The sequence below is a fragment of the Corythoichthys intestinalis genome, chromosome 12, assembly GCF_030265065.1.
Source record: "Corythoichthys intestinalis isolate RoL2023-P3 chromosome 12, ASM3026506v1, whole genome shotgun sequence".
Classification (NCBI taxonomy): domain Eukaryota; kingdom Metazoa; phylum Chordata; class Actinopteri; order Syngnathiformes; family Syngnathidae; genus Corythoichthys; species Corythoichthys intestinalis.
Window position 1 is genome coordinate 42,563,543 of NC_080406.1, and position 23,802 is coordinate 42,587,344.

The 23,802-nt window shown below is 38.1% G+C and overlaps 1 protein-coding gene across 1 annotated transcript in view; it reads left to right on the forward strand.

Annotated features, from left to right (window-relative positions):
• Window positions 1–23,802, forward strand: part of LOC130927503 (receptor tyrosine-protein kinase erbB-4-like) — a 452,680-nt gene that overhangs the window by 302,229 nt on the left and 126,649 nt on the right. The window contains exons 5-11 of the mRNA XM_057853388.1: window positions 1,441–1,506; window positions 9,108–9,226; window positions 11,156–11,297; window positions 14,568–14,681; window positions 14,839–14,965; window positions 16,604–16,677; window positions 21,322–21,412. Coding sequence (XP_057709371.1) covers window positions 1,441–1,506; window positions 9,108–9,226; window positions 11,156–11,297; window positions 14,568–14,681; window positions 14,839–14,965; window positions 16,604–16,677; window positions 21,322–21,412 — 733 coding nt within the window. The remainder of the gene's footprint in view (window positions 1–1,440; window positions 1,507–9,107; window positions 9,227–11,155; window positions 11,298–14,567; window positions 14,682–14,838; window positions 14,966–16,603; window positions 16,678–21,321; window positions 21,413–23,802) is intronic.

A 23,802-nucleotide genomic window follows, 5' to 3' on the forward strand; every position in this document is an offset into this window, starting at 1 on the left:
TGATACACATCCACAATCCTTGATCGCAGGTCTTCAGACAGCTCTTTTGACCGAGCCATGATGCACATCAGACAATGGTTCTCATCAAGACAATTCTTACCAGGTGTGTGTTTTATAGTGGGCAGGGCAGCTTTAAACCATTCGTCAGTGATTGGGCACACACCTTAATTATTGTTTGGTAAAAATTGGTTTCAATTGCTCTTTAAGTCTCCTTAGGCAGAGGGTTCACTTACTTACACTACAATACGTACAATACAATACTTACAATACATTACTTACAATACATTACATTACTTACATATGATTTTTCATTTGTAAATTTATCAAACATGTCATGTCTAGCTGCCCTTCCTTGAGTATAAGCACACTTGGCATTGCAACCTTCACAGACTGTTTTAAGATCACTTTAAAAAAGTGATGCACATTTATTGTGAATCACTAAGAATTTAGAAAATGAGATCTAAAACGTTCAACGAAAACCTGCCCCATTTGACTTCACTGTCCGACAGACTCCAAGGGGAACTATAAAAAAGATAGAAATCTGAGACTACAAATCATAGTCCGCTGTCATTTACATTTGTCTTTGTACGCCGCATTTAATGCTGTCGACCTGTTCTTGAGATCTGCCAGTTTGCTGGAGGGAGTCAAGTTGAAGGACGAGGAAAAAGGCAACAGGCTGGTGAAAAAGAACAAAGCGAAACAATGTCAGACGTTAAGTAAAAAAAAAACAGTGGGGCGATGGATTAGGGAAGGTAGATGGAGAGTGAAAGAGATAAAGAGTGCAGTGGAGAGGGCCACATATGAGGAAGATGAGGGCGGAAAATGGAGACTCATGTTGTTAACAGAGTAAGTCTTGGCGCTAATAGCTCTCATCTGAAGAGGCTGATGGACAGAGGACAGCACTCTTGCACTTGCACAGGCTAACTCTCCTCTCACTCAATTATCAGACAGTCAATTAAGCTTTCCAAAACTACCCAGTACGGCACTTACATACTTTGCTTCTTTGATGCTTTTATTGCCAATAGATTTGTAGAGGTTTAACGCTTAGCTTTAAAAGAAACTAACAAAGCCATGTCATATTTTGGCAAAGGCGATCGAGATATATATGAGTTCAACATCATGTTAAGGATGCAGTGTTGTTGAATGGTTAGTTAACTATCAGTGCCACTGATAATAATAAACATCCGATCATATGGCTCTTTTTATTCTTCTTTGAATGTTCATTTACTGCTTGCATCTCCAGTTTAAATGTTGGACGTCTATTGCTGTCAATGGCAGTCAGCGTTCATGCTCGGATACAAGCAGTTTGACATTGATATCGAAGCAATTTTTGTTACTCTGCTTGCATGAATTATTTTCAACCGATCCGATTAAAAAAAACTAATGATTTTGATCATTGTAGCCAAGAATTGATGATCGTTTCCATGACATTATTTGCAGGTCAGAAGTGTCATCGCTCCTGTAATGGCCGTTGCTGGGGCCCCAAAGAGAACCAGTGTCAAAGCCGTGAGTAGTTTAAGTGGAACATAAGTACAGTGGTACCTCTACATATGAATTTGATTCGTTCTAGAACATGGTTTGTATGTCGAAATGGTCATATGTCTAGTAGGATTTTCACATAATAATACATAATAATTCGAATAATTCGTTCCTTAACCACAAACCTATGCCAAATCCTGAATAAATACTGAAGGTACAGGTACAAATAGCTTAACAAATACATTATAAATACAAATTCTAATAATAATATTAATTGGGTTCTAATATGGCGGTTGTGTTTTGCATGCTGCTCCTAAACATACAGTGTGACTGATGAGAGAGGAAGAGGTGCGGCATATTTTTTACTTACTCTACTACGGCGAACAATAGCCGTGTTGTGTTGCACAAATTCTGAAATAAATAATTAAAAATCTGACAAAGCTGGCAACTTCCTTGCCGATGTTACATTGATAATAATAATAATAATAATGAGTTGTCATCGAGATCGTAGACATATTCTGGCCTGATTGTCGAGCCAGTGCACTGACATGCACACCACGCTTACCGTATTTTTCGGACTATAAGTCGCACCTGAGTGCCCAACGAAGAGGAAAAACACATATATAAGTGGCATTTTGGGGGGAAATTTTCTTGATAAAATCCAACACATAGAACAGCTATGTCATCTTGAAAGGCAATTTAATTAAAATAAAAGTACAATAGAGAACAACATGCCGAATATGTGTACAGTATGATAATATTACATGATGCATGAACAACGAAATGCGAATGTGGCCGGTATGTTAATGTAACATACAGTGGGGAGAACAAGTATTTGATTCACTCCCAATGGGTTTTCTCATTGACTGTGTATCAAATACTTGTTCTCCCCACTGTAGCTATTAAGTTATTCAGATAACTATAGCATAAAGAACATGCTAACAAGTTTACCAAACCATCAGTGTCACTCCAAAACACCAAAATAACATGTGAAATGATATAATAATGTGTTGATAATTTCACACATAAGTCGCTCCTGAGTATAAGTCGCACCCCCAGCCAAACCATGAAAAATACTGCAACTTGTAGTCCGAAAAATACGGTGTATTTTTCTGGTATTTCCTTCTTAATTTCAATGGTAAGTGTCACTTTTTTCCTTTTTTCGCCACCTGCACTAACCTTCGTGAGATCCATGTTGATTTCTCTCACATTAAAATCCGCTATGCAATGAAATGAAAATGAAATTGCAACGCTGTCATAAATCGTATTTCGAGCATGTGGAGACAAATGATGAGTCAAATTTAACATCAGAGGATTGTATGTCGATGTGATCGAATGTTGAGGTACCACTGTATTTGCATTGTCTCTTTAAAATCATTTCTAGCATGGATTTTATTGTCCTGTAAGGCATGGAACACGGTCATTTTTAAAAAACAACCTCTGATGCTTTGCAGGTTAATAAGAATAATCCCCTTTAAGTATAATAGTACTTGATTAATTAAACTTTAGTTTTTTTTCTTCACCAACATTCCTGGCTTGCTTACTGATCTATTAATCAATTATTTGTTCAGCTGCCTTTAGCTATCTGTACACCCTCACCCCAAAAATTGAGATTATCATGGAGTGTAACCACAAGTCTACTGTGATCTCCTCCTATCACTGTATTCTATTAACATCCCATCCTCTCTCTCACTTCCTGTGTGAATGCAACTTTATGGGTACAAAACTGCATGCTATTATCTGTTATGTGTGATTACCAGTTCATGACTATGACTTGGTTGATCAGGACAGCAGTTTTAGTACATTAATGTGCACAATTGAGGCACAATTTTATCATTTCATCTTTGAGTCATGCGGGAAAGGACTTCCAAAACTGGTTCCAAAAGATTTGCTTAAATTGGTTTCAGAAAAAGTTTCAGTAAACGCTAAATAATTTAACTGGTGTGTGACAATAACACTTGTTGTGATGTGATGACCAGGTTCCTTCAAAGCCATGATTTTGTCCTTAAGGCGAATGCCTTGTGATGGATTTGACAACCAAGTCAAAAAAAGCTCATTCTGCCTGTCAGAATGGCAATGTTAGGGTGTCAGACTGAGTTTTTAAAATAACCACATAGTTATCCTGTCATCAGCGTACAATGGCAATGTGTGATTTTGCCCCTATTTTTCACTACTTTTCTCTCAAATTATCTGCGAGCGTTTCTCATTTTTTCTCATAATATTCTAGCCACAGGTTGGATCCATTCTAAATGAGCCCACAAACCTCATACAGTACAAGGCAATTTCCCCCCTTTCCATTATAATTTTTTTTATGTTTTATGCTTGTACTTCTCGTGTTTGATTGCCCCATTTCTAGCCATCCATTTGTCATCTCTTCCTCTACTCTGCTTAGACCGTCTAATATCTGACTTCTGATGTGGGTACATCTCGATTTAGTTTTCCTCCGGTCACGATCCCATTATAATAATGAGGAGTGAACTTGGTGAACACTGTTTGCAACATGGTACAGATGAGCCACTGATAAGCACGGGGGCTGTCTGTCTTGTTTCCCATTGTCACGCTTCTATCTCACACTCATGTCTTCAAGCTGCGGCGCATGTGATGATTCATCCTTGATTGCCTTACTTTCGCTCACAACCTTTTCAGTCTGTTTTGGCTAACTGCACAAAATGATAAGTAGGGACCTTGTATGAAGGAAAACTACTTCAAAGATTAATTCTGTGACATTTTCATGAATAATTATACAAACGTCTCAAAATCAACAACAAAGAGACTATTTTTCACTGAGCAATACTAAAACTTATTTGACTCAATAAATAACTCTTAAAGTTCAAACACTGTACATGAAAATACAGTTCACCATCCTGTGGTTTCAAAGTGATTTTGGCAAAACCAAAAGATCTGACTAAATGGGCTACAATTGATTCATTTTTCGATTTGTTTTAGATATAAAAACAAATGCACTGGTAGGTTAGGAAAGAGTACATCTTTTTTTTTTTTTTTTTTTACATTTCCAGTTCATTTTGTGATTCCTTTGGCCATTTAAACTGGAAGTCTATAATGCTGTTAGCTCAAGTCTGTTTTAACTGAAGCTTCCAGGCTTGTTTTTGGGCACTTTCACATTAGACCAAGAGGACCAGGGTCTGGTTGGAGAGCTACCTTGCAATGTACTTGCAAATGACTTGTTGAAAAGGTTCAGCATTCACACTGCGCCAACCGAACTACCCCCCCCCCCCCCCCCCGGCCCCATCCCTTCGGAAAAAAAGGGGGGTAAAAAACAACCAAAAAAATGGAGCCTCTGGTGAAGGCAATTGTTTACTTAATACTGTAGCAACGACAACAAAGTGGCCAGCTTCGTCAGGTTTTCAATCCTTCATTTTAGAACTTGTGCAACACAACACGGCTACTGTCAGCCGTAGGCGAAGCCAACAACAACAAAACATAGAAAGTGAAAGTATCCCGGACCTCTCTCAACTCTCACACTATGCGTTCAGGAACAGCATCCAAAACACAACCACCATATTAGAGTCCGATTCTGTGTAACAAATGCAACAACTTTGGTGCAGCACAACAAGATTTAGCCAGGGTTAATCATCTGTCCTCTTGCCATTGTTGATTTTGAATAGCGTGCGCTCAGTACTTCCGCTTCAAGGATGCACTGCATGTACAGTGCCTTGCAAAAGTATTCAGCCCCCTTGAACCTTGCAACCTTTCGCCACATTTCAGGCTTCAAACATAAAGATATAACATTTTAATTTTTTGTCAAGAATCAACAACAAGTGGGACACAATCGTGAAGTGGAACAAAATTTATTGGATAATTTCAACTTTTTTAACAAATAAAAACCTGAAAAGTGGGGCGTGCAATATTATTCGGCCCCCTTGCGTTAATACTTTGTAGCGCCACCTTTTGCTCCAATTACAGCTGCAAGTCGCTTGGAGTATGTTTCTATCAGTTTTGCACATCGAGAGACTGACATTCTTGCCCATTCTTCCTTGCAAAACAGCTCGAGCTCAGTGAGGTTGGATGGAGAGTGTTTGTGAACAGCAGTCTTCAGCTCTTTCCACAGATTCTCGATTGGATTCAGGTCTGGACTTTGACTTGGCCATTCTAACACCTGGATACGTTTATTTTTGAACCATTCCATTGTAGATTTGGCTTTATGTTTTGGATCATTGTCCTGTTGGAAGATAAATCTCCATCCCAGTCTCAGGTCTTGTGCAGATACCAACAGGTTTTCTTCCAGAATGTTCCTGTATTTGGCTGCATCCATCTTCCCGTCAATTTTAACCATCTTCCCTGTCCCTGCTGAAGAAAAGCAGGCCCAAACCATGATGCTGCCACCACCATGTTTGACAGTGGGGATGGTGTGTTCAGGGTGATGAGCTGTGTTGCTTTTACGCCAAACATATCGTTTTGCATTGTGGCCAAAAAGTTCAATTTTGGTTTCATCTGACCAGAGCACCTTCTTCCACATGTTTGGTGTGTCTCCCAGGTGGCTTGTGGCAAACTTTAAACGAGACTTTTTATGGATATCTTTGAGAAATGGCTTTCTTCTTGCCACTCTTCCATAAAGGCCAGATTTGTGCAGTGTACGACTGATTGTTGTCCTATGGACAGACTCTCCCACCTCAGCTGTAGATCTCTGCAGTTCATCCAGAGTGATCATGGGCCTCTTGGCTGCATCTCTGATCAGTTTTCTCCTTGTTTGAGAAGAAAGTTTGGAAGGATGGCCGGGTCTTGGTAGATTTGCAGTGGTCTGATACTCCTTCCATTTCAATATGAAGGCTTGCACAGTGCTCCTTGAGATGTTTAAAGCTTGGGAAATCTTTTTGTATCCAAATCCGGCTTTAAACTTCTCCACAACAGTATCTCGGACCTGCCTGGTGTGTTCCTTGGTTTTCATAATGCTCTCTGCACTTTAAACAGAACCCTGAGACTATCACAGAGCAGGTGCATTTATACGGAGACTTGATTACACACATTTGGATTCTATTTATCATCATCGGTCATTTAGGACAACATTGGATCATTCAGAGATCCTCACTGAACTTCTGGAGTGAGTTTGCTGCACTGAAAGTAAAGGGGCCGAATAATATTGCACGCCCCACTTTTCAGTTTTTTATTTGTTAAAAAAGTTTAAATTATCCAATTAATGTTGTTCCACTTCACGACTGTGTCCCACTTGTTGTTGATTCTTGACAAAAAAATTAAATTTCATATCTTTATGTTTGAAGCCTGAAATGTGGCGAAAGGTTGCAAGATTCAAGGGGGCCGAATACTTTTGCAAGGCACTGTAGCTTCACAGCCTAGAGCATCACGCACGTAAAGTAGCAAAAGCACACCCTGCTCCTGTTGCATTCACAAGCGAAGCAGGGTATGCTTAAAGCGGACTGAGACCCGCGATTCTTGAGCGGACCAGAGTTTGTTTGTTTTGTCCGACCTAGAGTTCGGACGCACATTCACATTTAAAAAATGGAGCAGTCTCTCTGAGAAAAAGAACTCTGCTCCGTTTATAATGGACCAAACATTGCTAATGTGAAAGTGCACTTAGGTAAAACAAAGCGTTTTATGTTGAAAATTCTTGTTAATAAATGCTTAAATCTCTGAATTCATTATAGATATGGACGTAAAACAATCTCGATTATTGGTTTAAAACAAAACAAAACAAAAAAAAACATTTAATCATTATTATTTCAGGTCAATATGTCGAAATACAACGCTAGTCTGTTAGTCAATGTGGCGGCCGCCATATGTAAACAAAGCTTTTCTGGTGAAAATGCTTGTGAATAAATGTTTGAATCCCTGAATTCTTCATAGATATGGATCAGCGGCCTTTAAGGTCTAGTTTTTTTTTTTTTTTAACCTCTCCAGCCTTGCGAGCTCATTCATGGTGCCCTTCGGAAGGAATAGCGCCCCCACACATCAGTGGTGAGGAAGACATGCATGTAGGCTGGCATCTTTATTAAAGTGAAATACTGATGCGCAAATTATACAATAAAATGATAATGCACATGATACATGAGTATGATCATACAAATAATTCGTTAACAGGAAACGGTCCCTTCAGGCACAGCAGTATCTGTTATCCACATCCTCACATCTGCCGAACAACTAGCTTCTTGCTGTTCCTCATGGTCCTTCATCTTCGATTTCTTTGTAAAAGCAAAATTTGGAAGTAGATTTCCCTGTTTTCTCTTTTTTATATTTGGACAGCTAATAACTACAAAATTAGCACTGGAATTTTGCAGCGCAAGAACAAACTGTCCAGCGCGGTCTTTTTTGGGGGGTTCCGAAGTGATGTAAAGAAACAGCGGTCCTCCGCCTCCGTGGTAAGGAGCACACGAACTGTGCACGTCTTTATTAAAGTGATTATGATTATGCAAAAAATAATAAAAATAAAATGCAGAAAATACATGAGAAGAACAGCATTTTGCCAATAATTACATGACTACCCCCCCAAAAAAAATCACAAATGATGTTTCCAGAGGAGATCATGTCTCATTACGGGGGGCTGAAACCCCTCTGGCTCCCACGTAGTTCGCACCTTGGATGTGTCCATATAATAAAGCCAACCATTTTGTTTTATCCTTACACACAAAATGACATGCTACATATAGTTCTTTCTTTTTAGACATATGGTTGAGTACATGTTTATATGCGTTTCAGGCTGGCTTGTATACATTATGGTGATGATATTTCATCACTTTATGAGGAAATGTGTGAAAGCACTATGTGTATTTTTGCACATTGCTTCACAAGAAAAATACCCACAAGCAATTTATTCTGACATTCCTAATTTTTTCATGTTAGCTGTATATCAAAATAACTTGCAAATATCTCTATGTATATCTATGTATTTGTATATTTTACAAGGTACAACATAAAATAAAAGGCACTTTGCTCGAAATATGAAGCACACATGAACTATAACAATTGTAAATGTACTGTTCTTTCAAAATAACTCAACACACCACCATTAATGTGTACCCGCTGGCCACTAAGCTGGCTTCACGCACTTAAGTGAAGATGTTCAAATTGGGCCCAATTATCTACTTTCCCACCCTGGTGTCTTACCACTTCATGGCAAAGAACTATTTGAGGGTATGAAAAAGAGTTGTTGCTCTTTGTAAATAACGATGCCTAGTATATAAACCTGAAACTTTTGAGTTGAAACACTGTTGGAAGGGCCATAGATTTTGCTCATTTTCTTAGATTGGTGTTTTTTGTTGCCAGCGGTTTAGACATTGTCTCTGTGTAGAGTTATTTTGATGAGACAGTACATTTTCTGTGGTTTGCAAGCTGTAATATACTAGTATAAATTCAACATTTATTCATCTAACTGGTTGTCACACCAATGAAGAATTTGGAATTTTCTTCCAAAAATATATCCTGATATATAAGTTTAAGGGTTGTACTCCTTTTGTGAGGTACTTAATTCTCAAATTTCTGAAATGTACAATATGCTTCTTGTTAAGGCTCAAGCATAAAAATTCTATTTGAACTCTAGTCATTCTTCAATAGTGGCTGAGTACATTTGTAGCCAACCTAGATTTCTGTCTTCAGAGTACTGTTTAAAAATTTTCTGTTTAACAATTATCTTGTTTTTGTAATTTCCATATCCACAGTAACTAAGACAGTGTGTGCTGAACAGTGTGATGGTCGCTGTTTTGGGCCCTATGTGAGTGACTGCTGCCATCGTGAGTGTGCAGGTGGCTGCTTTGGTCCAAAGGACACTGACTGCTTTGTAAGTGAAAATACTTTTACGTACACAGCACAAAACAACACAACACATGTTCAGCCACGACAAATACAGTATACAGCTCATCTGATTTAATTTTCTTGTCGTAGTCCACAACAGTAGTTAGTGTGGCTGTAATTATTCTTTTAATTCAACACACAAGAGAACATTGGCTCCTATGTTCATTACTGAGCTATTGTAAATAGTGCTGTGCGATAAGGAAAAAAAAATCTATCATGATATGTGCCATTTTATGTTACAATATCAATATGCTACGATATAATACATTTTTTAATTTTTTGGCGAAAAATGATGAAACAATTATGACAGCTTTTCCCCACTCACCTAATTTTGGATAGAGATTAAACTAACATGCCACAAATGTGAAATGTATTAAGTAGTGACCAAACCTAAAACTATGCAGGTTAAACAGATGCAGCACAGTAGGGTACATATATTTGTTTAAGTTTAAAGATAACTACTTCCTAATCAGTGGAATTAATAACGGCATTAGAGTATAACGGTCTTACTAACGGCGTTATTTTTTTTTCAGTAGTGAGTAATCAATTACTTACTTTTGATCTTTGCAACACCATTACCATTACTGAAGATGTAAAGGCGTGCTTTACTATGTGCTACCACGTTGGTTGAATGATGTGAGAAAAGTGAGGCACTCGGACGAGAGAGCAGTGCGGGAGTTGGGAGGAGGGAAGGGAGTCGTGACGCTGTTGCAAATGCGATGCTAGGTGGCTCCAATAATACCTTACTGTAGCCGATAGTCTGCAAACTACACCCACATGATGCTACGGTAGATATCACATGTATATAGAACTAGATGCAAAATGACAGACACGGCGGCGTTAGCGCATGTATAGGGAACTAGATGTGAAATGATAGACTCACCGGCATTCGTAAACAGCCGCCAGCTTAAAGCAAAAGACTTCTCAGGAAGGCTCGGTGTGTAGAGTACATTGCTAGCGGACCTAATTAACTTTTTAACTAAAATACTCCTAAATCGGCAAAATCTTGACTTGAATCTATCTTTGAATGATGAAACAGTTTTAAAACTTTCACATGTCGAAAGTAGACAGAAGGGAACAAATGCAATAAGGGGAGCAATTTTAACAACTTTAATGGTTGATTCACAACATTAAATGACTTCCACACATAGCAAAGGTTACTATCTAGTTGTCCCAATATCCGCAATACCCCTGTGTCTAGTTAAGTGTAGGTTAAAGAATTGGGCTAGGGCCAATTGTCCCAAAAATCCAAAGTGAGACCTGTTTTTATGGAATAAATAAATAAATAAACAAATAAATAAATACATAAATAACATGAAAAGTAACACCAGTTACTTTGCCAAGTAACTAATTACTCTCACATTTAGGTAACTGAGTTACTAACTCAATTACTTTTTGGGAGAATTTATAACTGTGATTAATTACTTTTTTAAAGTAAGATTAAGAACACTGCTCCTAATACTTTTGACAAGTGGTTTTGACTTTTACAACTGTTGTATTTTTAAATAAGATAGCCTAATATCATAAATAATAGAATTAATTGATATTTACTGTATATTGGAACCTGTGCTGTCTTTGTTCTGTGTGGATTACATATGTTGCTATTTTCAATTTTCTTGCATTCATTACTCACGTACCGTTGGCAGGACGAGGCAATTGGTTAATTATTGGTGGAGCATCTTGAGGCCAACTATTTGTACTGCTATAGCCTAGGAAATCCCATAAATTTAGCAAGTCAGTTGAAATTGGACATTGCAAGAACAGGTTTATGTATTGCGACAATGACGAAAGATAAGTAAAATGTCAATCGAAAGTTTAATGTTATTCTGCGATTTGTTTTGTCATATCTGGTTGTGCTATTTGCAACGTGCAATGTTTTTTTAATTTTAATTTTTATTTTTTTCACTATGTACAGGCATGTACAAACTTCAATGACAGTGGAGCATGTGTAACGCAGTGTCCCCAGCATTTTTTGTACAATCCCACCACCTTCCAGGTGGAACACAACCCAAGGGCCAAATACACTTATGGAGCATTCTGTGTCAAGAAATGCCCACGTAAGTTTCAACACTGTACACCTACAGAACACACTTCATTTGTGTTAGCTTTTTCTTGGCTATTACAAGGGAAAGTGATAATAAAATATTGATGTTAAATGGGCACAGAAAACAGATATCCAACTTAAATAAAATAACATCACAAGAGCATTTGCACTTTTAACTCTTTCAGTACCATTGCCGAAGATAGATGTAGAATTATATGGCTCTTTTCATAGCTCTACTTTGAATTTTAAATTTGTTTTTCACTAGTAGACATTAAGCCATTTCAATTGGGAGGGTTGGCAGTGAGTGAACATTTATTCGCTGCAAGCCCTCCCATTTAAAATGGATTGAATGTCTAGCACCCTCAATGGCAGCCAATGAAATAAATCATAAACCAGCTACAAAGACTTCATAATACAGTGCTGCTCAAAAGTTTGTGAACCCCCTCAACATTTTGGAATTTTCTATTATTTCAACCTGATTTCCTAATCAATCAATTCAGTAGTTTTTTTTTTTGTTTTTTTAACAGTTGTGTTGTCGAGACTAAATTAAAAAGAGTTTTCATCAACTGATGTAGGTGCAAAATTGAACTGTTTGGTCACAACCAAAACCGCCATGTCTGGCGAAAAGTCAACACTGCATACCACCAAAAGAACCTTCTCCCAACAATGAAGCATGGAGGTGGGAATGTCAAGATCTGGGCTTGCTTTTCATCCTCAGGACCTGGACAACTCCACATAGTCCAGGGAATCATGAATTCTGAGGAATATTGTCAAATCCTAGAACATAACCTGACGCCATCTGTTTTGAAGTTAAAGCTTGGCAGAAGGTGGATCATGCAACATGATAATGATCCAAAGCATTCCAGCAATACAACCAAGGAATGGCTGAAAAAGAAGAAGATTCGTGTTCTGGACTGGCCCAGTCAAAGTCCTGACCTAAATCCCATTGAAATGCTGTGGCGGGACCTGAAGCGAGCAGTTCATGCCAGACGCCCATCAAACCTCTCTCAACTGACTGCGTTCTGCAAGGAAGAATGGGCAAAAATCCCCCAAAGTAGATGTGAGAGGCTGATTAGTCACAACAGAAACCGTTTGGTTGAGGTAATCTCTGCAAAAGGAGGCGCAATATCCTATTAACTGAAGGGGTTCACATACTTTTGCACACATGATATCTGAGTTTTTCTTAAATCAACCACTTTTGTTAAATAAAGAATGACAATATAACTATTTCTTTTGTTTCAGTCCATTATTTGGAATGTCAGTATTGTGGATTTGGGTATAACTTAACATTTAATAAGGTTATTTTAGTTTTTTTTTTACAAAAAATCTGACCATCGCTGTGGGGTTCACAAACTTTCGAGCAGCACTGTATATTGACGGGACACGGGGCGCGGGCTGCGGGGCCGATTAATAGGGGGCCTAACTCCGTCAAAGCTGACTGAGTAGAAACACAGATATGTTGAAAATTATTGTGACTAAATGCTTAAATCCCTAAATCCTTTATAGATATGGATGTAAAACAGTCTCAATTTTTGGTTAAAACCAAAAAAAAAACGGACAGTTAGCATTTATTTTACGTAAATATGTTGAATGTTCTGCTAGTCTTTAAGCCACTGTGGCGCTGCCTTATAACCATAAAGAGCTTTTTACATTGAAATTTATTGTGAATAAATGATTAAATCCCTGAATTCTTTATAGATATTGACGTAAAACAGTCTTGATTCTTGGTTTAAACAACAAAAAAATAAAACGGACAGTTAGCATTTATTTTACGTAAATATGTCGAATGTTCTGCTAGTCTTTAAGCCACTGTGGCCCCGCCTTATCATTACTAAGCTTTTAACATTGAAAATTCTTGTGAATAAATGCGTAGATCCCTGAATTCTTGACAGATATGGACGTAAAACGGTCTCGATTCTTTGTTGAAAGAGCAGAGAACTGGGCAGTTAGCATTTATTTTACGTAAATATGTCGAATGTGGTGCTAGTCTTTAAGCCACTGTGGCGCCGCCTTATCATCACAAAGAGCTTTTTACGTTGAAAATTCTTGTGAATAAATGCTTAAATCCCTGAATTCTTTATAGATATGAACGTCGAACAGTCTCAATTTTTGGTTAAAAGTAAAAAAAAAAATTTTAAAAACGGGCCGTTAGCACTTATTTTATGTAAATATTGCGAATTATGACACCAATAAAGTAGTGGTTAATTTCACCCATTAATTTTTTTCACAACGTTTCAAAATGCATGCATTGTACGAAAAAAAATTAATTACCTAGAATCCTCGAACAAATCACTCCTGAGACAATCCTTCCTGTTTGTATGCGGTACAGCTTTTGTATTTTTTCAACCTGAATCTGGCATTGGATCACTGTATGTGATTGAGAATAACTGCAACCGACTTCGACCGACTGAAGCGGAGTGTGGGACGACCCGCTACTTGAAGGCGTGGTGCAGTGTCTGGGGATTCTGTCCCGTCAATATCATTATGAAGTCTATGCCAGCCACTGTAAATGACTAATGGTAAACCTTTTTCATGTCCTTTTTTCTTCAATATGAGGCTTTTCAACTTTTTGGAGAACTTTGAACAAGATTTCCACCAAAAATACTTTGAAAGTGTTGCTCAGAGGTCATGCGCCAGTTTCACAGGAATGTGTGATGCTCAAAAAGAATCGATGCTTTACACTTCAATCCTTAAGGATTTGCAATCAAGCTGAGGGAAGGACTAACAGCCTCCTCCATTCAAAAGACAGTCACCACCATGTAAACACAAAGCAACTCAGGATTTAATGGTTTCATAATGTCAAAGAACTACACTACACTACTACTAAAATGAACTACAAACTACAGGATTCTTTGCTAAGAAAAAGAAAAGTGTCAGACCAGGAATTATTAACTTTACACTCCTAACTGTAGGTTGAGAAACTACCGTCTAAATTGCCTCTCCAAAGACAGAAATGGACTCTTACTGTGACTTCTTCAGAGCCGTTTGTTCATTATTGTTGAGTCCCCTCAGAGAGCTTCTTATTTGGGGGGGGGCAAAGTAAGAGCGTGTATATACAGGTACAGTACAGTAGGTTGTGGATAAGAACGATCTATGGCTATGTTCTTTTTCAAAGCAGAACACTACAACAATCAAGTTATGGTACTTTTATCCAGAAATCTAGTGCTTTCCTCCAGTGTGAGTCAGAAGAAAGTCGTTTTTGCCCTTTATGTGTGATTTTCTTCACTTGTATAACAAACAAGCCACAATCTGTGGTTGACATTTACAACACAATGTTTTTCAGATAATTTTGTGGTGGACCAGAGCTCCTGTGTGAGAGCGTGCCCCAGTAACAAGATGGAAGTGGAGGAGAACCACATCAAGATGTGCATTCCTTGTACAGACATCTGTCCAAAAGGTGAACTTTTTCAGAAAAGTTATGTTAGTTCTTTTTGAAATGGTTTTTGTGACATTTTGTGGAAGGTAAAAAAAGGGTAATAATACCTCTTACTTGGGATGACATTTCTTTGTTTAACTAAAGTATTGCTTTTTTGCCATCTGTTTGTGTTTTACAGCATGTGATGGCATTGGAACTGCCAGTCTACAGGCTGATCAAACAGTGGACTCCAGTAACATTGACAAATTTGTTAATTGCACCAAAATAAATGGCAATTTGGTTTTTCTCATCACGGGAATCAAAGGGTGAGACATAGCTTACATACTGTACATACCCATGATTAATAGTATTAATAATTAGAATGTATGAATCGGGCGGCATGGTGGACAAGTACCCGTATTTTTCGGACTATAGGTCGCAGTTTTTTTTTTTTTCATAGTTTGGCTGACGTGCGACTTATACTCTGGGGCGACTTATGTGTGAAATAATTACCACATTATTACATCATTTCACATGCTATTTTGGTGTTTTGGAGTGACACTGATGGTTTGGTAAACTTGTTAGCATGTTTTTTATGCTATAGTTATCTGAATAACTTTTATTAGTTATGTTACGTTAATATACCGGTCACGTTCGCATTTCGTTGTTCATGCGTAATGTAACATTATCATACTGTACACTTATTCAGCATGTTGTTCTCTGTTGTATTTTTATTTTAAAATGCCTTTCAAGATGACATATCTGTTCTATGTGTTGGATATTATTAAGTATATTTCCCCCAAAGATGTGACTTACTGTATACTCCGGTGCGACTTATACTAGTACCGTATTGGCCCGAATATAAGACATTTTTTTTTGCATTGAAATTAGACGAAAAAGAGGGGGTCGTCTTATATTCGCGGTTTAGACGTTATACCCATTTACGACACTAGATGACGCCAGATATCATTGAAGCGATGTTCTGTTATGACAGATCTCAGCTACTCTCAAGTTTAACCAGTTTGCATTATTTTATTGCAGTTTTTTTTCTTATTCAGATTTGTTTCAAGACTACAGTTACAGTTAGACTTCACTTTGATGGTTAATGCAGTTATTGTATTTTTGTTGTTTTATCACAATAGATTGGTTTATTTACATTTCAAAAACCAGAAGCCATTCATTTACGAATGTGATTGCACTTTAGTTTACATATTTAAATGTTCGGATATTAAGATTTGAATGAGGCAAAATAACATGCTTTTTCTTTCAAATATATTGTTATAATCATTTTTTTCGGATGTACTGTAATTATTTTCTGTATAAAAACTAATTTGGTGTTCAAAAAGTCTTTTTTTCAAACTTGAGTCTTGAAAAAGAGGGGGTCGTCTTATAATCAGGGCCTTCTTATATTCGGGCCAATACGGTATATGTTTTTCCTCCTCTTCATTGCTCATTTTGGGCTGGTGCGACTTATTCCCAGGTGCAATTTATAGTCTGAAAAATACGGTATTTAGTATGTCTGCCTCACAGTTCTAAAATCAAGGGTTCAATCCCGGTCTCTAGCCTTCCTGTGGGGAGTTTGCATGTTCCTCCCATGCCTGTGGGGGCTTTATCTGGGTAGGTTTTCTCTCACATCCCAAAAACATGCATGGTTGAACACTCTAAATTGTCCCTAGTGTGTGCATGAATGGTCCTTCGTCTCCTTGTGCCCTGCAATTGGTTGGCAACTAGGGTGTACCACACTTACTTCCCATAGTTACAGTAGCTGGCATAGACTCCAGCACCCCCATGACCCTCTTGAGAACAAGCGGGTCAGAAGATGAATGAATGAAATAGTTACTTGACACAGTGTTGCTTACATTTCCATACGTTACGTGTCGATTAATTTCACCTAAATGCAAAAATGATAATAATGATAATATATTAGTTAATTTGTGTTGCTGTTGTCCTGTTGTCATTTACAGGGATGTCTATCATAACATTGAAGCTTTGGACCCAGAAAAACTCAATGTATTTCGAACGGTTAGGGAAATTACAGGTAAGTTTTGTCCAGACAACATTTGCACACGGCCCTTACCTCATTCACTGCCATTAATAGTCATAAAAATCAAATCCATTTCAATTGGGATTGCTGGTTGTGAGTGATTGTGTTTCACTGCCATTGACAGCGATAGACGTCCAATCCTATTTGACTCGGGTGTTGGCAGTGATCAAACGATTGCTGCCAGCCCTTCAAGTTGTTGTTTTTTACCAAACAAAATTATATTTTAAAACCTAAAATGTACTAATTATTTTAAAGTAAGAATAGTTAAAAAAAAAGAAAAAAAAAAAAAGAAAAATATCAATTGGTAAATAAATAATTATTATCATAAAAATAAAAATCCAACATTTTTTTCGTTTGTTGTCAGCTTGTTTGTTTGTTGTTAAATTCTATATCCACCAAGTTCGAATTTAATACACATTTCTCGATACTGTTTCTCTATGATTTTTTATTTGATTACCATTGAAGGTGATAGACGTCCAATCCATTACAACTTGCAGGGGAAAGGTTGAATTGCTGACAACCATTCCCGTTCAAATAGATTGGACGTGTACTAGTGACAAACATATTTAAATCCACTGCCGAAGGATTGAAATAGCCACATGATTGGACGTGTATCATCGTCAATGACACTGAAAGAGATAAGCTGTGATGATGTGATGATAATGATCAGATTTTTACCTACGTGCACTTTCTGGTCTAATCCTTGGGCTCCTCGGCTAATTTGCAAACAATGACATTGACATCGCTTCCTTGGCATTGTTAAGACCAACAAAAACATCCACATCCTTTTTGTTGTGCATATAAAGTCTGTTTTGCTCTGTGTGTTTAGTTAAGTCTCGTTCCCATCCTCCCTCTGGAGATGGTCCACACTGAGGACAGACATAGAGGCATAAGTTGAATATCAGATGAGTCTTTCAATCTTCTCTGTTTCGGCTGCCATTCCCTAGAGATGAGGGGCAGCCTTAAATTTACCATTCTTAGTTTTCCCTTCATGCACCACGAAAAAAACATGTGGTGTGCATCATTAATCCTTCAGCAACTCCTGACACATTTCTTCCTCTGAGCTGTGTACAGTTGTCATTGCTTTTTTCCCCTTATAGCAGAGGGAAAATACAATATTGGCTGTAATATACTCATCCATTTTGAAAGTGACAAGTAGTAAGCCTTTCCTCAATGCATGCAGTGACATGAAAAAGTAACACCTCCTTTTTTCAATTCTTATTCTTTAGCATTGTTAGCAAGCATGTTGGTAGTTTTATTTTTGTTATATTGACATAAAGCAATTAGCCAAAATTGTTATTTTTCCAAGTGCGGGTTCAGATTTATTATAATACATTCAGATTCAAAATGGAGGGGGGGAAAAATCTTTATATGATAGGGGAGGAGTAACCAACCATGGTTTTGTAGGAGAGTCTGTCTCTGTTCAGCTTGTCATCTCCCTGAGCTGTCACGACTACAAGACATTTGACGGAGGCAGCCAACCTGCCTCTGTGACCCCAAGGTCACAAGTGTTTTCCCTCCTGCTTTTAAATGAGCTCATCCTACACATAGCACACTTGTCTCGGCTTTTCCAATTACTCCCCCTCCCCCTCTTTTATTGTCTCTTCAAAACATTTCTTGTGGAGTGGGCAATCAAATCAAAATGATGTGTCTTATACTTAGGTTTCTCAGTGTCGTAATTACCAAATCCTGAACCCACATTACAATTGCTTGTGAGCGCTGACCCTGTCTTCTTAAGTGGCTACATTCTGTAATTTGTGTTATACATGAATGTGCTCTCAGAAGAATATGTTGAAGTGCACGATCTTTTGACTTTTACATAAAAACAAATGAGGTGGTAAGACAGCATGCTACTAAGGTGGCAAAGAACTTGAATGCACTGGGTTGAAAAAAAGAGAAAACAGTGCATACATAGACTTTATATAAGAAATGTGCTGAAAGGTTGGGGCAGAAAACATAGGTGGATTTTTACTTTGGTGCGGGGGGGCACAACATGTTGATGACCTCGAAACACAGTGCCAACAATGAAATTAACTTACAAGAATGATTAAAATAATAAGTTGAAAATGAGCGTTTTTCTTTGTTTCCAATCATTCTTGAGGGGAATTCTAAGTCAGGCTGCTTAGGACAGCTATACTTTTGCCAAAATCGGCATCCATTAAATATGGTACACGCGCCGGTGTCGTGCCAATGTAGTTACCCCAGTCAAAAATTGTATCCCCTTGGCGGGGCCACTGCGCTGCACTGATTTGCGTGATATCCGTGTTTTGGTGATGTAGTTATCTACGAGGTTTTAAAACATGGCCATCTTTCAAAAAACTTTTTTTTTCTGCCGTAAAACGTATCATACGTACTGAATGTAAAAAAAAAGCTATGTTTTACTGTTTTACTCATAGGAGGACCTATAACTGTTATTACTGTAATTCAAATACTGTATTGAGTTTCTCCAGTTTAATAAACGTCAATGTCCAAAATATATAACCGTTGTTCTTTTCTGGCTTCAATTAATTGTTTAAGTCGACGTAACTCATAACTAATGTGTGTTTGTGCGCTCCCGCGGCCAGGGGATACAATTTTTGACGAGGGTAACTACACTGACAAGACACCAGTCGAACAATTAGCGTCTTTAGTGGGCAAACTCCGCTCACCATTTTGACGGTGGTCTCTAGCGTTTCATGGTCCAAATTTTCAATCCTTGGTTCTTGCTCAGTAGTTGTTGTCGTTTTTGAAAGCTTAGGTTTGAAAAAAATCACGTGTATCCATTTTGCCTCTTCGGTTCTCGGGTGGTTTTGGCTCAGCTAGCTAAGGTGCTGGTCACATGATCTGTTCGGAAAAATAATTTTGACCCATTATAAAATATCTAATAAAAATATTTTTTTGTTCATTTCATTCATTTTTGTTTTTTGTTTAATTGCAATACAACTTTTATAAACAATATTTTACCGGAAAACTCTTAATTTTAAAATCATAGATAGGAAAGTCAATTACAGTGGGGAGAACAAGTATTTGATACACTCACAATGGGAAAACCCATTGGCAGTGTATCAAATACTTGTTCTCCCCACTGTACATGCAATGAGACTTTTCGGCCATGGAGGGGTTGGGCTGGCCCCCCCTCCTAAACTCCACGTATGGCCGAAAATAGCAACAATGCATTTTTAGTTAGTTTTTGGTTTTTGGCCGAAAATGAAGAATGCATTGCTATTTTCGGCCCCGACTTTTCGGAATATCCTTACTTTATATGTATACTGTATGTATGTGCTCTTACATATAAAATTTAGATTTGTATACATCCTCTATTTTGTCAAATTATCACTTACAACACTGAAACGAAGAAAATAGATTAACAACCTTCCTGCTGTTCTAACAACCTTCAACATTTTTCAAAGTTCAACTCATTGGCTGGCATTGATGGCAATAGATGAGCAATCTATTTTGACTGGGAGAGTTCGCATTGATGCGAGCCTTTCCTGGCCAAAATGGATTGGAGGTCTATCACCGTCGATGGCATTAAAACATGATGATTTAATTCCAACCATACCGCGTTAAAATGGTTCTTTAGTGTGTTTTCTCAAAAACACTTCTGTCATGACGTAAGCATTTGCTCATGCACTTCAAATTTTAATAATACAAAACTAATTTGAATTTTGCCATGATTGGTAATTTTTTTATGTTTCACATAAAAGGCACATAAATTGAACTTTATGGACTTGCGTAAAATTCAACTCACATTAACACACTCTCAACCCCACTCTGTGCATCCTCACATTTACCTGACTTTTGTCTTTTCTCATTTCTTCATCAAACACTCTTAATATGCCTTCGACTCCACTCTGACGCCGCAGCTCAGCAGGGATTGGTATAAACAAAACAATGTCCGCAAACTGATAAAGATGCTGCTGAAGGTTATTGCCGTCTTGTCTACAAAAAGGTTCCCTGTTTACTTCATCTCCTCTTGCCTCTCAACATCTTGAGTAAATATTATGCTTCCTGCAGAAGAAAAATGTGCAGTTTAATATAATGGAGTCTGATTGTTCATTGATTAGCGAACAGTCCACACTGCCCATCACACCTACAATGATTTTCTAGTTGTCTCCACCACATATTCTCTAGGATGCAAGTGTTTGTCGTTAAGGCAACATATCCATAGTGTTGTTTTAATCTCCAAGAAATGCATGTTTTCTTCATTTCAATTCATTTCGTCTCCCATCCATTATTCCACCTGATATTACTTTCTTACTCCCCCATCCACTTATTTTGTTTGTTTTCTGATATTGGCTAGAGAATTGTACCTCCTACTGGTCTCTACTGAATATTTCATATTTTTGAATCCATTATTGAAAATCCTAAATGAGCCACATCCACCCTCTCAGCTCATCTTTTTAAATGATTCAAGACTGAGATGCAGATTGCTTAAAGGAAATGCAAAAATGTTGATATATGAGACTTGATGAGACGTACACGCACAGCTGGCACCCAACTCTAGCCTAGAGCAGTGTGGTTACTCGATCCTGGAATGCTGCTACTCCTCGAGGGATGCCAACACACATATTTGCGTTATTTATTTATTTTTTTTTCTGTCAGTGGCGGTGATTCATTATAACCTATTTGTCTGTTTGTGTTTGCATCCCCATTTAGGCTTTCTTAACATCCAGTCTTGGCCCGACAACATAACCGACTTGAGTGTTTTCAGCAACTTGGTAACAATCGGGGGGAGAGCTTTGTACAGGTATAAATTTGATGCAAACATGGATGTCTTTATACAGCATCTATTTTGCTCATTGGCTGCAAGTGACAACGTTAGACATCCAATCCATTTTGACTGAGAGACGCTGGTAGCCATTTATCACTGCCAGACCTCCAAGTTAAAATGGATGGGACGTGTAATGCAGTCAACAGCGCTGAAACATGAGCATTCACAGTCTATCCTCACGGTTTCAATGAAATGGATGTTTGGCGTTCTCCCTGCCTGGCAATGAGTTAAAAACTATGAAAATGAATTACCTGCCAGTAGGTGAAACCTACCAGAGGTGAAGGTTACTTGTAGAATGTACAGTTGTGGTCAAAAGTTTACATACACTTGTGAAGAACATAATGTCATGGCTCTCTTGAGTTTCCAGTTATTTCTACAACTCTGATTTTTCTCTGATAGAGTGATTGGAACTGATACTTCTTTGTCACAAAAAACATTCATGAAGTTTGGTTCTTTTATTATGGGTGAACAGAAAAAAGTGATCAAATCTGCTGGGTCAAAAATATACATACAGCAGCGCTAATATTTGGTAACATGTCCCTTGACCATTTTCCCTTCAACTAGGCGCTTTTGGTAGCCATCCACAAGCTTCTGGCAAGCTTCTGTTTGAATCTTTGACCACTCCTCGACAGAATTGGTGCAGTTCAGTTAAATTTGATGGCTTTCTGACATGGACTTGTTTCTTCAGCATTGTCCACAAGTTCTCAATGGGGTTTAAGTCAGGACTTTGGGAAGGCCATTCGAAAACCTTCATTCTAGCCTGACTTAGCCATTCCTTTACCACTTTTGATGTGTGTTTGGGGTCATTGTCCTGTTCGAACACCGAACTGCGCCCAAGACCCAATCTTCGGGCTGATGACGTTAGGTTATCTTGAAGAATTTGAAGGTAATCCTCCTTCTTCATTATCCCATTTACTCTCTGTAACGCACCAGTTCCACTGGTAGCAAAACAGCCCCACTGCATAATACTACCACCACCGTGCTTGATGGTAGGTATGGTGTACTTGGGGTTAAAGGCCTCACCTTTTCTCTTCCAAACATATTGCTGGGCATTGTGGCCAAACAGCTCGATTTTTGTTTCGTCTGACCACAGAACTTTCCTCCAGGAGGTCTTATCTTTGTCCATGTGATCAGCAGCAAACTTCAGTCGAGCCTTAAGGTGCCGCTTTTGGAGCAAGGGCTTCCTTCTTGTGCGGCAGCCTCTCAGTCCATGGAGATGCAAAACACGCTTGACTGTGGACACTGACACCTGTGTTCGAGCAGCTTCTAATTCTTGGCAGATCTGCTTTTTGGTGATTCTCAGCTGAATCTTCACGCTCCTGACCAATTTTCTCTCAGCAGCAGGTGATAGCTTACATTTTCTTCCTGATCGCGGCAGTGACAAAACAGTGCCATGCACTTTATACTTACAAACAATTGTTTTCACTGTTGCTCTTAGGACTTGCAGCTTTGAAATGGCTCCAAGTGACTTTCCTGACTTGTTCAAGTCAATGATTTGCTTCTTCAGATCCATGTATGTATATTTTTGACCCAGCAGATTTGATCACTTTTTCTGTTAACCCATAATAAAGTCATAAAAGAACCAAACTTCATGAATGTTTTTTGTGACAAAGAAGTATCTGTTTCAATCACTCTATCGGAGAAAAATCAGAGTTGTAGAAATAACTGGAAACTCAAGAGAGCCATAACATTATGTTCTTCACAAGTGTATGTAAACTTTTGACCACAACTGTATTTGTAATATGAATTTATGTACTGTAGGTTATACTGTATTCCGTTCCGTATTTCTATTTGTCTGTTTGTGTTCAAGATAACTCAAGAACAATTAAAAGGATTGCTATCAAATTGACTGGAAATGTTTGTCATATGAAACGGAAGAGGTGATTAAAATTTTGGCGGAATGAGGTCAAAGAGCACAGTGGTCAGAAAGGGAATTACATGATAATGGATTATCCTATTTATATATACAGTGGTACCTTGACATATGATCGCTTCGACACACGATCTAATTGACGTCCGATGTAAAATTTGACTCGCCATTTGTTTCTACATCTGACGACATGCTCGAAACACGACGGTTTTTGACAACACCGCAGTTTCTTTGTTTTGCCGGAAGACGGACGCACAGCTAATTTTCTTGTGAGAGAAATCAACAATAGATCCAAAAAGGTTAGTGCAGGTGGAGAAAAAAATAAAAAAGGTGACACTTACGATTGAAATGAAGATGTAAATGATAGCAAAATATAAGAATGGTGTGTGTGCATCCATGAACTGGGTCGACAATAGGGCCGTGAAATGTCGATCTTGGCCGGCTGTCCTCCTCCATTCGCCAGTCTTTATAAGTTAAGGTGACAATTCTTATTGTG